This window comes from Corvus moneduloides, chromosome 15 (assembly GCF_009650955.1).
Source record: "Corvus moneduloides isolate bCorMon1 chromosome 15, bCorMon1.pri, whole genome shotgun sequence".
In the NCBI taxonomy this organism is placed as follows: domain Eukaryota; kingdom Metazoa; phylum Chordata; class Aves; order Passeriformes; family Corvidae; genus Corvus; species Corvus moneduloides.
The window spans coordinates 19258929-19276669 of record NC_045490.1 but is presented as its reverse complement, the minus strand read 5'-3'; the positions used below and the strand labels follow the sequence as shown (position 1 = coordinate 19276669).

The 17741-nt window shown below is 39.5% G+C and overlaps 2 protein-coding genes across 4 annotated transcripts in view; one reads left to right on the top strand and one right to left on the bottom strand.

The window, feature by feature from the left end:
- Nucleotides 1-263: 263 nt before the first annotated feature.
- Nucleotides 264-17741, top strand: part of KCNIP1 (potassium voltage-gated channel interacting protein 1) — a 288192-nt gene continuing 270714 nt past the window's right edge. Inside the window, exons 1-2 of one of the 2 annotated variants that reach the window (XM_032124770.1) lie at nt 264-494; nt 1546-1662. In XM_032124770.1, the coding sequence (XP_031980661.1) occupies nt 1575-1662 (88 nt within the window). In that variant the 5' untranslated portion in view covers nt 264-494; nt 1546-1574. The remainder of the gene's footprint in view (nt 495-1545; nt 1663-17741) is intronic. The other variant, XM_032124776.1, reaches the window with a different exon arrangement.
- On the bottom strand, nt 5707-16451 carry KCNMB1 (potassium calcium-activated channel subfamily M regulatory beta subunit 1). Of its 2 annotated transcripts, XM_032124779.1 has the most exons (5): nt 16279-16451; nt 12664-12743; nt 10628-10793; nt 9019-9214; nt 5707-7065 (listed from the first exon to the last, which is right to left on the bottom strand). In XM_032124779.1, the coding sequence occupies exons 3-5, from the start codon at nt 10762-10764 to the stop codon at nt 6796-6798; spliced, it is 603 nt and encodes a 200-aa protein (XP_031980670.1). In that variant the 5' UTR covers nt 10765-10793; nt 12664-12743; nt 16279-16451; the 3' UTR covers nt 5707-6795. The 2 variants fall into 2 exon arrangements, with proteins under 2 accessions (XP_031980670.1, XP_031980671.1); XM_032124780.1 differs by lacking the exon at nt 12664-12743.

The following is a 17741-nucleotide window of genomic DNA, read 5'->3' as shown; positions in this document are numbered from 1 at the left end:
GTCCTCAAGTCGCTTCTTCCATGCCAAAGAACAGGTTTTTTTAAGGTAAAGTGATACGCTGAGGAGCCTCCCTGTACAATACTCCGCGGCTCTCTGCCTGAGAAGGAGGAGGAGGTGAGCGGCGGTGTGGGAAGGGGAGGGGCGGGAGACAGTGCGGGGGTGCCCGTGTGAGGCGGGGATGAGGAGCAGGAGGGCGCTTCTAGTTGGGAGGGGCAGATAGTCGTGAGTCTCACAGCAAGGTGCGCTGTCTGGCAAAGCCCTGAGTTTTGCTTCAGGATCGTAAGTTTTCCTGTAAAACAGTTTACTGCTCCCTGAGTGAAAGGTGGATCTCTGTTCCCAGAAGTGCAAAGCTGTTTGCTGCGCCTGTCCCTCGGTAAAGGCGGTATTCGGTTGTTGCCGCTCTGAAGTGATGGCGGGCTCCAGGTCGCTTTGTTAGAGACAAGGCTGATCAAGTAATTTAGCGAGCAGCAGCTGAGTGTGAGCAGAAACCTGAGGTAAGCCTTGTGACCGGGGCAAGCAAATAGTGCATTTGGGGGGTTGTTTAAAAACATCTGAGACGAGGCCAGCATGAATTAAACCTAAAGATGCTCGACTCTGCCCAGCACTCAGATGGGGTTTGAGGTGTCTCCGCTTTGCTGCTGGATGCATCGAGTCTTTATTCAGAGTATTCGCGACACGCAGCAGTATCTGATTGAACTGGAGAAGCCAGAGCTGTGGTTGTTGCTAGGGGATAACTCCCAATACAGTACGTGGAGTGAGCACCGCAGCGGCACGACGTGAGACAGTGGACGAAAAGTGAGATGTGGGGTTGCACGGAGGGGTGAGCCCGAGCCCCGCTGACTCCGGAAGGCCGGTTGGCACATCCCTGTGTGCTGAGCAAATCATTATCGGAGCAGCGTCTAAGCTGGTAGATTTAAAATAAAGATTTTTTTTTTTTTTTTTTTTTTTTTCCCCTGGGTGCAGCTTTGCTTTCCTACTTCTAGCAGGTTTTGCGAAGGAACGCTATGCAGCCTTCTACATGTGACCGTGTGACTACGGTGTCGGTAGAATAAAAAAAAAAGTGTTATTTTCTGGTTTTCTCGGCCTGACGAGAGCAAAATTGACAATTTTACTGAAATCAGCTGGAAAAGGGCACCAAGAAAAGGGTCTTTAAACAGCAGTTTCTTTTATTTGCAGCAGGCGGTGACTCCATCTCTTGCTGCATTCCCAGTGCCCAGCGTGGCAGCCCGCACAGCCTGGGGAGGGAAACCCTCCCTCCTCGCCTGTCTGGCTGAAGTGTTGCTGTGCTTAGCAGCTTCTATCAGGGCATCGCGGCAGGTGTGTGCAGTCCCGGCCGAGAGGCTCACAGGGAGAGCTGTACCTTTAACTAAAAAGGGATGTGCATTGCTCCACTGCAATCCTTCCTAGTAGCTTCAGAGTAGCAAACCTCAGTGCAGAGCCTGGGGCTCGGTGCACGAGAGCAGAGTTCTGCACTGCATAACCAGTCGCATCAACTTTGTAAAGGACTCGCCTTTTAATTTTTTTGTTATTCCTGAACTTTGTAAGAGAGAAGAGTCTTTCTATCCGTCTGAACCATGAGTGGCTGTTCAAAGAGATGCAAGCATGGGATTGTCAAATTTGCCCAGACTATTTTTAAACTCATCTCGGGTACACTCAGCAAAGGTAAGGGAAAACATTTTAGCTCATACCGTTCTTCTGTTCTGTTAGGTTTTGGGGGGAGTTTCGTAGGCTTGAAGGAGTTTTCTGATGGGGTTTATTATCTGTCTCTCCAGAGGTGTTCTGGTTTAATTCTGGGAATTGGCTGTTCTGAAAGAAGTTGCTGTGTGAAGATTGGAGTTGTGCTGGAAAGCCTTATGTAATTGGTTCTGCCTTGTGTAGTTTGTAACCTGTATTTATCAATCTGCCCTGGCCGGCAACTGTAGTGAGCTATTTCAATGCGTTCAGAGATGTATTGGTGAAAACAACTGATGTGCAGCCTAAAACATTTGAAGACTTTCTAACTGTCAGTAGCGGGTATTTCTCTGTGTCATTTTATGCTTTACTGTCTCTGTTAATTTGAAGCATGTGTGTACCTTGCTTCAAAATCTAGGTCATTGCTTACTGCATACATTTGAAATACCTTTTGCATGTCTAAGTTTTGCTTGTCACTTGCACCCTTCCCTTTCCCAATGTGCAAGTGAAAGAGTACCAAACTTATTTATGCTGACGTCTTTACTAAAATCAAATAACAAACACAATAAACTCTCTCTTCTTCTTCGTAGTCTAGTAGTTCCTCTGTTGGTGCACTCAGGTAAGTTATGTTATTTTTGTTGGCCATTCCTTTCATCACACTTCTCAGCACACCTCTGGCAGCTATTTATGTGAGTACTGGTGATCTCTGTGGGAAGTCCTGACAACAGTAAATAATACTATACTTGAATGCTGCTCGCCTGTTGAAATGTGGTCAGCTCTTAGGTGAGGGTCAGACTTCTCCAAGTTTTGTGTGTTTAGTTGAAGGGGGGGTGGTTTTGGGAATTGATAACAGAGTTCAAACTAAATTATTAGCAGAGATATTTGTGTAAGGCTGAAGAGTCTCTGTTATGATGCAGTTTTTTAGAAATATGAGTCAAGCTCTTTTTAATGTGGTCGTAGAAAAGGAGCAAAACCAGAAACACTTACTTTTCATATAAGCTTAGAATTCTTGGAGGTGTGTGGCTGTGTTGGCTGTGTGCAGCGCATGCATATGCTCTAGTATGAATTTTAATGTTTGTTTCTTAGGATAAACTAAAGCAGGCTTAGGTAACTTTTAAAATAGCAAATGTAAAAGTGCCAAAAATTCTTAAGAGCAGCTTACTTTTTCAGAAACTGGGAAAATTTATTCAGTCTGTCTCTCTAGAAAAGAAATGTAGTTCTTGGACAGCTTTGTCATATTAACCTTACTGGCATGCAAAAGAAACCTGCACCAGAAAAATGTCTCTTTCACATTAAGAATACTGGACAGGTTGGTTGCTTTACATATCAAGGTTGGTTTAAAATTATATCTGTGTCTACTTAATTCTTCTTCCACTTTCCTCCATATCATCCATATCCTGCCAAACACCAGCAGAGGAAGGAATAAAAAATTGTAAAAGTCTGTCATAAAAAAGCTGACAGATGTTGGTTATAATTCATTATTAATGCCAAGATGTCTCTCTTACTATTACAAACAAGTGAGAAAAACAAATTACTTGTCATGTACACAAGAAGTAGTGGTGCTGTCTGCAAGATCTTGTCTTCTACACCATATCAGTACGGTGAATTTGGTATATTTTATTTGTGCTTTTTTTCATGAGATAATGGCGTACAGGGTGTACGCTATTATAGTCACAAGTGACTGATGGTAAATCTGGTGCTATTTGTTTGAGCTCCACTGAAGGCAAGAGGAAACTTGTGTTCTGGCCACGTTTCCCCACATGTTCATCTAGAGCAGTTCATTTAATGGGGTGCTTTCAAGAAGCCCTTGTGTTTCTTAACATAATTGATGCAATAATAAAATGAGACTGCCAGAGTGGCCTTTGCTTTGGCAATGGGATAGATGAAAATTTGAGTCTGACAACAGAATAACACTGTATGAAGAGCTAGAAATTAATGTATAAAATGTCCAAGACCTGTTTCCCCTGCCCCCTGCCGCCTTCTGAAATGTGCCAGCATTGCACTATCATAGTCATTGCAGCCAATGCAATGGTGTTGTACAGTTTTACCCATCTCTTTCCCATGCCCGTGTCTCACTTCAAGCTGTTTGGATGAGATAAGAGTGTCTTCCTAGGTTTCAAAGAATTTAAAACTCTAATAAACTTCCTTTTTTTTCCCATTCAGCTTGTGTTTTGAACTGAGGGAACCCGATCCAGGAAGGAATAAACCATATGAATTAGTTTGTTGCACAGACATCAAAGACCTGCTATAATTAGAATAAATGAAAATCATAGCTAGAAAGAAAGTGATTAGAAAAAATATTGCTCAGAATTGCTGAATTTTAAAAAAAGTGTCGGCGTTTGTATGTTCATCCCAGACCTTATTGTTTAGTATTTCTTTTAGTAAAACTTCTGCATGTAAAGCCAAGAAGTAGAAACTGCTTTATATCACTATTTTTGGTTTTTTTAACTTATACCATATACATGCTTTTGCATATTCAAGTATTATCACCTGTGTTTTTCATCCCACTCCTGCCTCATTTCTTTCATACTATTTAATGTGAGATTTTATTTTTACTCTAAATACCTTTTACAAGGAAAATCCTTTACTAGGCGCAAGTTTCACTCTCTTCTTATGCTTGTGCTCTTCTGTGGGTTATTGCAGTTGGAGATACGCCACGGTTCAACTGACATGTAATCCTTAGCTGCGCTCTATGGCTTTCTGCTTGTTTTATTATTAGCATTTGTTATTTACAATAGTAAAATGAAACTGATTGCAGCTATGAAGTCCTTCCTTTTGCAGCAAGGTGTAAGGAGACTGCAGCCTCTCCTTGCAGTGGGCAGTAAGGGAAGAGGCACACCTGATACCACTGTGCAGCCTCCAGCCTGGGTGGTATGTCCAGATTTACATCTGCAGCAAGTCTATGAGGCTGTAAGCCAAGAATTTCATAGCTGGTACTTCTGCAAGCTGGACTAGCAAATTTTGCCATCTTCCTTCTCAGTATGTTCTTATTTGGAAAGTCTTAGTACCAGAGCAGATGTCTTTGTGTCTGTGTGAGAGAAGGCCTCTTCCACTAAGAACTTTGCATAGTGAGATACATACGTTGAAGAATGCATGCCTGGAGAAGCATGCCCTGTTTTGCTACCAATACAGTGCATTAGCTTCAACAAGTATCCAATCTGCTAGCTTACTTTTTAAGCTGTTACCACACTCTTGCCTCAGCTTTTTATGAACTAACAAAACAGGATCTCTTCCCCTTCCCATCCCATTTGGTCGCCCAAACCATCTGTACCTGTGCCAGGTGAACTTTTACTTTCCTTCTTGTGGACATAGTTCTCCTATATCAACTTTTGGGGATTAGCTTTTTTTTTTTTTTCCCCCAGTTTTAACAGCCACTTCCTTTGATTTGCTGATCATACTGAAAAGCAGACTCTGACACTGTTGTGTTAGTAATGTTGGAGAATACACGTACTGGGTTAGTATTTCATTCTTCCTTACAATAAACATTACAGAATTCTACAACATTAAAGAGAATAATTAAACTGTAATGTAATTAATTTAGATTTGGATCTAAGCCCTGAAACTTCCCTGTGAATGATAGCTCCTAGTGGTTCATCAACTGTGTGGTGAAAAATCTTGTACCGGTTGTGTCCCAGATGCCAGTCAAATGAAGTATGCAGGAAGTATCTGGTGTTCCACCTGTGTCCAGTTGCAACTTGAAATTTGGCTGAGAGAAACAGTTACATTCAGAGAACAGAGACTCTCTCTCTACATGCATCTGAGCATTCCTAGAAGTCTTGGCTCTAGGAAACAAACATATCTCTTTTGTGAAATATCTTGGTGTTAGGCATGTAAACTTCTGTGGTTACTTTGGCTTGTTGTATTTATTAAGATATCACAGATGTATTTTACTTGCTGTGGTTTAAGAATGGTATTCCTCAATTGAGTGTTCCTATTGAAACATTCCAAACCACGTGTTGCTTGCTCGCTCCCCTCTCTTCTTTCCCACTCTGATGGCCTAGAGAGGAGAACTGGAGGCACAAAAGGCAAAGATCATGGGTTGAGATAAGAACAATTTACTGGAAACAGCAATGAAAAGACAACGAACGGTAACAGCAACAGTACTAATAAAAGACTGTACGAGAAACGATTTGCACCCGAGTTCTCACCCCCGAAGATACCTGACCATTCCCTCTGCCGTGCTACCCGAGCTGGCAGGCAGCCCTTCCCCCTTTCCCAGAAAATGAGGTGAGGTGCTACAGAATAACCTCTGGGTCCTGGCCGTGCCCCCCTCCTGGCTACTGCAGAAATTAACCCTGCCCTGACCAGAACCAAGACACTATTTCATAATAACATTCTTTATATCATAACTTCCTTTTTGTATCAGTTTTATAACCTATGGAAATGGCAGCCAGGTAGCCCTCCTTGAGTGGCACACTTGTCTCAAATAAGGCAAGGCTTAATTTGACTTAAATAGAAAAACATACTTTTAGTATAAGCTTCTTTACCATACCCTGTATTTTATGCATGCGTTTCTGTATATAAAATTGGTGTCAGATGATTAGAGTGCAGATTTTGTAAAGTCTGTGTATGTGTATTTTTTTTTTGAGGGGCTTTCTCCCTTCTCTTTCCCAGGACAGAGAGAGCCATGATTAAAAAAAAAAAAAAAAAAAAATTTTGCCCCATAACAAAGCTCCTTTTCTCAACAGGCAAGAAGAGTATGCCATGAGTGCATACTGTATTGGTGTATAAGGGTGTAAAGGGTGTGTCTGCCAGTGATGATGTGTATGGATCTGGCACCAACCAGACAGAAAATTAGTACCCCATCTCAAGTGTGGAAGAAGAGTTTAGTAGTAAGTGTGAATTGTAGCTTTGTAAAGCAGCTGTACCTCCTAAAGCCCAAGGAAACAATAGATAGTAACTAAGTCTGTGTGCTTATGAGGTGTTTTCAGATATTCCTGGGAATCAGTTTTATATTTTATCCTTGTTTAATGGATTGCCGTCCACAGCGGTTGCTATTCCATTTTTTGGAATGCCTGCCCTTGAATATGGTATATGGAGTCACAAAATGCCAATAAGACAGGCAGAACAAATGCAACTTAACGTCTCGCAACAATCGCAACAATCTATTCTAGATATTTTTTTTTACTGCCAAGCAGAAAGAACAGAAACATACTGACTAATTTTTACCAGAACAATAATCAGACATCCACCAGTAAACATGAGTGTAGGCCAGAGGAAAGCAAAGAGAAGGCCTTTTGAGGGATAAAGTCTGCTTAAAATGACATTGGTCTGTGTTCCTCCTGGGTCATAGTAACAAGGGAAAGTCTGGTATTTTTTGAAATTGCTTGCAATTGTTTCTATCCGTGCCTTAACTTCTTTAGAGTTCTCCAACTTGTCTGGGACGTATGAGCACTGAAATAAGAAATCAAGGTGATTCATTATAATAAATACTCTAAGACAAAGTTTGTAGTTAAGTCAGATTGAGTGAAAAAATGACATTCCTGCTGACAAACTCTTCTGCAGTTTGGCATCCCTGGAGGTTGTCTTGTTTTCATTATGTTCATTTGCCATGCCATGTCATGTTTCCATCAGTACGTCTATGCCCCCAGTCTCCAGATTTACAGACTGGAGTTATGTTGTTGGAAACCAATAACATACATGCTCAAAAAACCCCTGCAGTCTTTGAGACTGTCACTTCTTTATTACACTGCCAAGCTTCAGTTCCTAACAGAGCTTCTAGGCACTGCCACAGCAGGAAAGTGTTAGTAGTGCAGAAATTCACACCGGCTTGTCAGTGTGCAGGAGAATGAAGTTGTTTTACTGCACACCTCTGATTATAACTAGTAGAAAAATACAGCAAGCATGGCTGTTGGAGGCTTCCTACTTATCCTTGTAAATTAGAACTATTTTGACCTGTAGTAATAATGCAGAGTTTTTTAGTCCTCAGTGGAAATAGTCTTTGAAGCAGTATTTTTTGTTTGTTTGTTTTTCATAACCTTTTTTTTCTGCAGTATTATTTTGGGTACATAATAATGCTTGAATGTACTAAACTGGAACCTGGCCAAAGCAAAAGCAGGGGTGGTTCCTTACCCAAAAATTTTACTTGCACTAATGCAAGTAGGTAGGACATCAACAAAGTGCCTCCCCTTGTAATGAACAAGACTCTTGTTTCCTTCTATTGTTGGTAATTTCTGCTTTGCTCCTTCATTGCATGTAGCTTTCCCTGAGACAGTCACTATAAAGATAGGCATTAGCTAGAAGAATTCTCTTCAGCTGAAGTGTTTTATGCTATTAGGTTTGCACTGTGTGAAGCTCTAATCTATATAAATTCTTTGCACTTGTAATCTGAGCACGTTTGTTCTGGATTCTGAAAGCACTTCAATCTTGGGCATCCAAGATCTGAATTTTCGTGTAAGAGAGTTGTTGAGGTGCAATAACACCTCTGAAATATTCGTGGGTTTGGAACTGGACTGAACCTGACCTTCCTTGGGATAGGGTACCTGAAGGACCACTTTTTGTTCTGGGGGAGCACGCCTGAAAATACTGAGCACTTTGCTGATTACCAAGCAGAAACACTGGTGGGAATAAAGGGATAAGACCTTTTGTTTTCCTCTTCCCTAATCTTTCACAGACCTCTAATGCCAAATTAATATTACGCACTCACATTTCTGTTCCAACTGTGGGCGCACTCATCCTCTGGGGAAGAGATCCTTAAAATGATTAACCAAAGGACCCCTACCACAATACTCAGCATCTCTGTCTTACGCAGGTGCTTATGACAGTGCCACTGGCCTCTCCATGAGTCTGGGAAACTGCTGCAGACTAAAACAAAGACAAATGGGTTTTCTGTGTGATAATTGTCCAAAATCACTGATTTGTTTCTTCTGTCTAAACTGTGCATCATGTTGCCGTTTTCTCCTTCTTCATTCCCTGTTTCATAATATACACCTAAAATGCAAGTAAAATTGGGATTTGTGCTCTTACTTTGGATGGTTTTAAACTTGATGTCTCTTATGTGCTAATTCAACAAGGAACTGAGCAAGCTGCATCTTATAAACCATTTGCTACAATGGGTCTTCAACTGGGAGGCCTACATATTTGAAAATGTTCAGAAGTGTATATTCGTGTTGGGGTGATTCCTTAAGAAGTATTAACTTAATATTTAATGTAATGTTTGAAATAAAATCCAAAACTGTAATTTTTGGAATGCTTTAAAATTGCCTTGGTCTAAGCCCAGATGTTAATACGTAAAAGATGAGTAACTCCTGCTGTTACTGTGCTGCTTGGTTTAAAAACCATAAGCCCTTCTCCTCAAAAGCGTTTGATAGTAGCAGAGAATGAGCTTGCTATCTGTGTTGCAAGTACCTTAGGATTTCTTTCCAGTGTATCCTCAGTGTGGTAGAGCATAACCTCCTGTCCTGAGGCTGTCAGATTAACCCACACCTGTAGACACGGATAAGGAAAGATTTCCTCATCCTCTGAGCCTTCGCTGTTTGGGCAGGAAACTTTGTCCTTGATGTTGGCTTTGAGTACTTTGCACACAGTTTCTGTTGTCCAAACACTACAAAAACAAAACAAAAGTTATTTCTTTGAAGCTCATCCAAAGCATCTGTTGCGAGTTGCATGTGAAAATACATCTGTGTGTGGTGGCTTGGCTGGAGTTCATAGATGCTCCATCCTGCTGTGATGAAATGTGCCCACCCTGAACCTGTGACTACACCTGGAGAAGGGCTGCCATAGCGAGTAAGTTCAAGAAAGCATTTTTGTTGCTGTTGTTTTTTATGCATTCTGCGGTTTTCAGTTAGATTCTGATCTCCTCATCTGTAACCGGTTTCATTTTATTCAAGAGAGCAAAATTGCTATGGATTTTAAAGTTTAGTAGTAAATACTTGGAATGCAGTACACTTCATGTCTCAGAAATATTTTGACTGATTTCATTCAATAAGCCTCAGAATTCAGATCAGTACCCATGTTTTTTCCCGCTTTTCTTTTTCTTTATTGCATGGGCCTCTTGCATAAATAAGTAGCAGGATTTTTTGTTGAAAAAGTTAGTTTTAGCTTTTGCTTATCCATTTTTCTCAAGAGTTACTTTTCTAATATTGATAACACAGTAAACTTTTGCTCACAGTATTACACTTTGGTGGCAAAAAAAGTCAAGAAACAGTCTCACTCCAATTCTTATGAAACTAATCTTGTTACGTGTCTTTTGTCATGTGATCTGGAGGCAGGAAAAAAATGAAATATATGTGAATTACTCTGTTTTAAAGAGAATGGTTTTCAAATAGTTTTGAGATTAAAGGTGCTCTAGTAAGAAGAATGGAGTGGATGTCCTTGCTTTCTCTGTCATAATCTTGAAATATGAAAAAGTGAGCTGCACTCTTTGTCTTGTTACTTTGATATTTTGCAAATTGATTTTGTGTGTGTAGGCAGAACTTGCAAAATTAAATTAAAGTGTGGGTATTAGTAACTCCTTCAGCATTCATTATGTTCTGCAAACTGGATTGTTGAAGGTGGTAGTTTCTTAGGATGGTTAATTTGGAAGTAAAATACAGATTCTTGAGTGAACAATTTTACCATGACTTCCGCTACTCAAGTTACATTAAACACAACACTCTTCTGCACCTGAAAAAGCTTTTTTGAACTGTTCTTATTTATGCAAGGCTTGGCTTTTCACTGTCAAGCGTTGACAAGTGTGGTTGGCTTTTTGACTTGACAGTAAATGTTTCGATTCAATCTGGTTTGTTTAGCTCTGAGGAGAATATTTCCTCTTTTTTTGTGCTTACTTGTAAGTGCCTGATGAATTCTTGGCACACTTTTTTTTTTCTCTTCTGTCTTAAATCCTTATGAGCTCTTTGAGAGCACTTTGTTTATTGTACAATCTACTTACATATGATTTTTCACTGTTTTAATTATTGTATATGATGCTAACAGGAAAAAGAATAGCTTAGTTTCATAAACAAATGGCTCTTATTACCTCTTAGTGTAAAATGGCACAATGGTGATCCCAATAAAAAAGTACATCATCATGGAGCACGCAACCATTCCCAGTCCCAGGCAGAGGGCTCTCGTCTCGCCTCGCTTTTGTGCAGTCACCAGCTTCTTTCCCAGCATGATTCAGAGTTGCGAAACTTGAATAATCTCTTTTTGGTGTAAAATAAAATACAGAAAATAGAGGTAAAACATGACAGTTATTGTAGTTGTGTAACAAGTTTCTGAAATATAATCAATGGAGGAACAGACCCATTTTTGCAAAAAGTAGAACTAAAAAAAACGAACCAAACTTGCTGTGTTTTTTGTTATCATTAGACTTCTCTGTTACTTTTAAAATTTATCGTGTAGTACTTTAAGAAGTGTGTGTGCATGTAAGGCTGCGTGAAGGGAAAACCTTCCCAGAGTGAAATCCTTTTTTGCATCATGCCTTTTATTTTGGAGTAGTTTGAAATGGGGTTGCCTTATTTCAAAAGAACTGAAATAACTAGAATTTTAGCATTTGAGATTTCTGACTTCTGCATGTTTGCTTGGCCTTGTCCATTCAGAGGTGCTCCAAACCTGATGTCGGGGGAGTGTTGGTGTAATGCTGGGGAGCTAACTCTTGGGCAGAGCTGTCTGAACCTGAGCTCAGAACTGACTGGCATTAGCCCCTCCACTCTCTTGACAAAGAGCATTTTAAATGATCCGCCATAAATCATCCATGATGTTTTGTTGAAGAGAATCTGAAAATTATTGCCAGGAGTCCATATGCCATTAAATCATTATGAGTGACATATCGGTTTCTATAGAAATAGTCCAGAACTTTCACTGCAAGTTCAACTCATCACCAGTATCTGCTGCACTGACAGCTGTGATTGCAGGTTTGTGGGGTTTTGGTTTTTTATGAAAACATGGCATAAGCTATTGTTATGGCAAATGACAAGACTGGCAAGATTTGTGTGGGCTTTTTGGGGATAAGAGAGGAGAGCAGAGCAGAAGGAGAAAAGGAAAATGTTACATTCATGCAGAATCAGTTTTCAGTTCTGTTCTCCTGCACGAAGCAATGGTGCACAGCTTTAGGCAGTGCATTTTCAGGATTTTAGTTTCAGGTGCATGCAACTATTTAGTGTTTATCCTTACTGGCTGGCCTTCAGGATAGCATGGTTCCTGCCTAAATGCACCTGTGTTCAGACTTAAATTTATATACAGAGTAAGACAAGCACAAACCGAAGCTGGCAAATAGGCTCTTCAGGTTATGTGTGAGCAGATGGTCTCCAGCTGCTAAAGGCTGGGAAAGCCATGGTGTTACTGCAAGTAGGGGACCATGCTGAATTTGGTGAAAGATGAGATAGCCCTCGAAGCTATGACCATCGGCTTTTAAAGGAACAAATGGAAATGTATTCTGAATGTTCCTTTCTTTCCTGCTACTTCTGCTTTTCACTGGTAAAAGCACCTCACTTTGACTGTTTAATGGTCAAAGGAAAAAGGTATTTGAAAATTAACACGCTGATGTTTTTAGACTGCTATAACACCCGAGTGTTAGTTCTAGGAGCAATAAAAATATAGATGTCTGTGGACAGTAAAACAGCTTTGGTCATTTAGCATAACTTGGGGTTAGTTGCAGATTTCAAGTATATATTTTGAAGTTGGTAGTACATTATATCATCAAATGGTAAAGCTGTTTTTAGCTGTCCCTAGAAACTAAAAGTTATTTTTAGAATACTGAATTTTGTCCACTTCCATATTTAATTTCACTTTAAATAAAACATCCACATCCACTGTGAATTTTGCGTACAGCATTTTGAGAGAAATTGTTTTTCTGATGATCATGTATAATTCACTGGCATTGTTAGAAGCATCTCAATTTGAAAATTGCCATAGATGAACTTTCCCTGTTTACTGCCATTTGAGTTTAATACAGAATGTGATCTAATGCCCTTAAGTAAGGCGGTATTGTGTTTTGCTTGGTCAGTGGGGCTGTAGGTAGACCATGTGGTATCAAATGCTCCCAGTACAATTGTGCTGCACCGGCATACTCACATATAACTATGTGGAGAGGAGTGTGCGACAGGGAAACTTGCGCGGTGTCCGTGACTGTTCCTTGGAACCTTCTGTCGTTTCTTTTAGTTTGGAAAATGGGAAATAACACTTTAAAAACCTAAAGAATTCTAAAATAGTTAGAATATTGGAACACTGTGCAACACACTACCTTAATACCAATGGTTATTAAGCTGGCTCTCCTTTACCTATTGTGCTGCTTGGTCAGAGGGGAAAGTGGAATAAAGGAACATTATCGGCCCTGGAGCACAGGGGCTGTGAGACCATATGGTACTGGAGTAGCAGGTCCTTATAGCACAATGGGGAGATAATGATAGATGTCTGAAAACCTGTGTTATTAGCAAGAAATTCTTACGTACAGTAACAATGATTAATCTTTCATTTTCTATGAGAAATTGAAAAAATGAAAGACTGGAACTGCTATTGTGTCTTGTGGAAAACTCCTAGTGGCCTAGAGCTGTTAACATATTGAATTTTGATGAACCATAATATTTACAGAGCTGTCCCATTTACACTGAGAAGCAGTGGGGTAATCAACAAGAACTGTGGGACTATTAACCGAAGAATTAATGAGAAATCTAATTGCTCCAAAAGTCTGCTTCAATGCCAGCCACACATGCAGCAGAAATACCACAAAACTCATCCTTCAAATAATCTAAAACTAGCAGACCATCTCCTTAAGACACAAAAGGAACTTGTATGTGTAAATTGGAAATTTTTCTCAGGTGTCCCAGAGGTTAAATGCAGTGTTGTTCCCCATCCTGACACCAGACAGACTGCCTGACCCTGGTTCTCTGCAAGAGCTGCTAAGTGATGCTGTTTGTCTTTGTTCCCCCAGTTCAGACAACTGCTCCACCCCAAAGAGAATAAGGACGTATAAATTATGCAGAGAATGTTAACAAGAAAGGTTCATCTAAAAATATCACCCTGAGCGCTTCTATAGACATAAAAAATAACCAGCTATGTCTTCAGGCAGAGTAAAACAGGGGTGCTTACATAATTGTTGTGTTGCCGTAGCAAATTAGCTGTAAATGTGGTCCCTAAAACTGAAGTACACATTTTCTGATGCATTTTTTTCTGCTTTCAAATGTAGAAGACCAGAAAAATCTGTAACACTATTTCATGCATGTGCAGAAGAATTTAAGAGGAAACACAGGACTGCAAAGGAAACCCATGAGCATTTTTTTTTTCCTTTCTAACATAAACGTTCCTATGTACTTCTGCTGAAAATCCTTAATTTTCTGGCTCTCAAGACAAAGCAAAGTTGCATACATATAGAAAAACACATTTACTTGGAATTTCTTCATTGTTTTAAAGGTTAATTTTTTCAGATTAAAAGAATCTTCTGTCTCCTTGCTCTATGTATATTAGAAGGAGTGTTGAAATAGCTGATTTATTGTTTCCTCTGAAAAAATCGTTAAATCTTTTAAAATTAAGCACTGCAGAAGACTTGATTGGCTCAGGAAGTCTGAGCAAAATTGAATTGGGAGATGTTGAAGTGTACAAAGCCAGTCTTAGTCCAGCCTTCAAGAGAAAATTTAAATGTATTTTTGTACTGCAGATTTTGTGTGGTGGTTCTGTACTTATTAGGAATGTATAAGCTGCAAATGTTTTCATAATGTTCCCTCTGCCTAATCTTCTTCAATCCAGTTAAATTATACAGTACATTAGCTGTGCAATTTCAGTGTAAAATAATTGCATTCATAGCTGCTAGTGTTAATCTTAGGAATGCCATCCACTCAGGTTTGGAATAGTCCCGTTTTGATCAGAGAGCTATTTGATACTTGGCAGAAAGTCTTTACCTCCTCCTACTCTCCCATCTTTTGAGGAGTTTCCAGTGGTGCGACCTCTGTGAGTTCAGATGGGACCTCTCTCTTCAGACTACTCTTAATTTGGGTAAGGTATGACTAGCACTGATGAATTTATCTCACTTGCAGAAGAAAGGCCGCTAAATTCCTCTCTTGAGTTTAAGTTGGGAATAAATATTAACAGTGAGGTAGTGTGGTTTTTTGGTTTGCTTTTTCTTTGAGCTGATTTATCCCACACTATATGGTGAATCTCCACTGAACATTTATGTATTGCTTTCAGACGAACATTATGTTCTAATACAGCATCATACCAAGATGAGTGATGCAAGTCATCCACATCTCTAAAGTGATGAGGACTTTTTAAACAGGCCTGTCTCTGCCCTTTGGTCTCTACCGCTTCTACATGCACAATAGCCATTTGTTTTCTCCTGTGAAATGCAAACTTAAGTCACCTTGTTTTATTCTCAAAACACCTTGTATAAACAAAATTAAAATTACCATCTTTGCTGGATTTGTAAGAGGAGTATAGTGTTTGGTGACAGTTTATTGGCCAAATGCTTTTTGTGAGAAGCAGTAGGCAAAAGTTTTAGATTTATAAATATGAGTTCTGTACTGGTTACGTTACTGGAACAGAGCCCATATTTACATACTTACTACTGTCTCTGGGTAGAGTTAGCTGGATCATTTGCACTTGCTCTGTGTCAACCCATGGAAAGGATTCTTCCTTTCTGTTTCAATCCTATGCTCATCATTTTCTCGTCTGCTGCCCCTCCACTTACAACAGACTGTAGTCAAAACTACATTTGTGTTAGCACTTTCTTTCCCTTTCCCCACCCTCCATTTCATCCTCTAGCAGTTACAGGCATTTCTTGCTGGTACTGGGGGAGTACTGCAGCCGGGAAGCACCAGTTTCTTTCATTACTTAATAAGCTTTCTGTGCATCTGAGACCACAAATTCTGTATGTTACAGAATAAGGTGATGCTGAGCCCCAATGGAAAAGTGCACATAAAAGCTTCTCATGTAGTTGTCTTGGAAACCCAAAACAGCAGTATTTTGACTGTGTAACATGATACAGCTATGTTTATTTTATGAAATGTGCTGTAGCATTTTGCTTTATTACTGAACCGTTTACCTGATGTGCCACTAGAGTGAAATAAAGATGTTAGATTGTTTTTTTTTTGTTGTTTAAAAGCGTATGCAGTTGTTTAAGACTAATTCCGTTAGTTTTTAAACATGGTGGATTTTAAAAAAAGAAAACATGGGGGAAAAAAAGGCAGAAGTTACTTGATCGGTTCAGCTGTTCTGAAATCTTTCTGTAGTACTTTATCCTTTGATTCTATGCTATAGAGGGCTGCACAGAAGGAATCAGTTTAAGGACAGATTTCTGGGGAGCCTTCAAGAGTTCTTGTGCCTGAGTCCTGTCTAACTTAGGGGTAGGTAAGCACAACCTCTAAAATAATGCTGAACACCCAAAGCCATGAAACTTCTAAGAGTAAAGGTGTATTCACCATTAAAATGAATAAGAACGATGGTCTTATATGAGCTCCAGACTCTGATTTGTGAAAATATTATTCCTACCTTTGCTAACAGTTTTGAAGAGTGATCAGATTGCATCCAGTTACAAAAGAGAGAACAACTCAGTCTGCATGCTACAGAAAAGTTATCTGCACTGTCCTCCATAGTGCTGCAGATACAGAAAGCCTTTTGCTTCCCAAAACACTGTACTTTTAAAAACACAAAGCTATCACATGCTCCCAAGGAAAAACAGTTGTTGAGAAATATACTCACAGTTTTTGATGAAATGCTGCTTTCTCTGGTGAAAAAAAAATCTTTTACGTGACAGACTTGGGATAGTAGTGGAGCTCAGAGCTGAAAGAGATTTTTATAATTTTTTTTTCCTGTACTTCTCTGGGTTTGCTTTTCTGGGGCTGAACTCCTAACTTAGTTCCCCTATTACAAAGCCTTTTGTAACCATAAATGGTAAGGTATGAAAGAGCAGTGTCCTGGAAATTAATTGCTGGAAACCAGGAAGCCACAATACTAAGACTGAGCTTTCTCATACACTTGAGCCCCTTTATGACACATTCCAGTGGATTCGTGTTAAACTATGGCCCTATTCCATTTGTACAACATTTTTAGTTTAGAAATTTGGGTGAGATTTAGGGAATTGAACTGTATTGATGACCAGTGGTATTGATTCTTAATTCTTAATAACCTGAGCCATTACCAGCTGTGTGGGAATGCTTTATTGCAACTGCTTTCAGTGAGTTTGGATGCAACAGGTGCTAAAATTCTGACTGTACATCAGAGCCCTATGGATAAGAACATCCATCATGCCATAGGTACATTGGTGTCCAGCATGTTCCTCTAGCCAAAAAGCCAGGCCTATTTCTGGGACATATAAACAGATAAATCCTAGCACATAGCTTCAGAAAAGAGCTAAAATAATGGTTTTATTCCTTTTTCTTTTTTTGTTTTTTTTTTTTTTTTTTGAGAGAGGAAAACTCTATTATTGGGAGACTAAAGGAATTTAAATGGATTCATCCAGTACAATCATTAGGAGAGAACTGTAAACAAGGGTATGATATTTGCCCCTCCCTCCCCGCTTTAGGTATCTCAGAATTAGCTGTTTCAGTTTCAGCTGTTCTTCTAAATTTGCTTTTAGTAAAAGATTTGAAGTTGACATGCTCAGAATGTTCATGCTGTCTGAAGATAACGGATTAATCTTCTTCAGTAGGACCCTTTTGTATTATTACAGATCCAGAAGAGAGCATCCTGGATTTAGGTAACTGTCTGGTAGACATTTACAGCTAAGTAAGAGGAAGTCTGCTACTATAATCTAGACTGGAAAGACTTATGATCACAATAATTTTATGATATTTGAGAAGGGATGTAGAGAAATTTAAAAAATAACATTTGAAGTTTGGAAAAAAGAGCCTTATGAACAAAAGTTATTTTTGGATAAAACAGGATCTGGTTGAGTGGTTTTTATCATTTTTGATGCTTAGTAATCAAGACTAGGCATTTCAAAGAGGCAGGCTCTGCTGGCTCAAGGAATAGTCAGGCTTTTAATGAGGAATTCATTGTAAGTGATTTTTGGATTCTCTGATTCAGGATTCAAGGTAGAATACAAGGTAAGCTGTGCTAAATGAAATCAATGAATGTTCAAATTGAAGATTTGTCTTCTGTCTCCTCTCCCTGCCACTTGGCCTAAATCCCAATGGCTAATACGCAGACACCAATTTCTACCT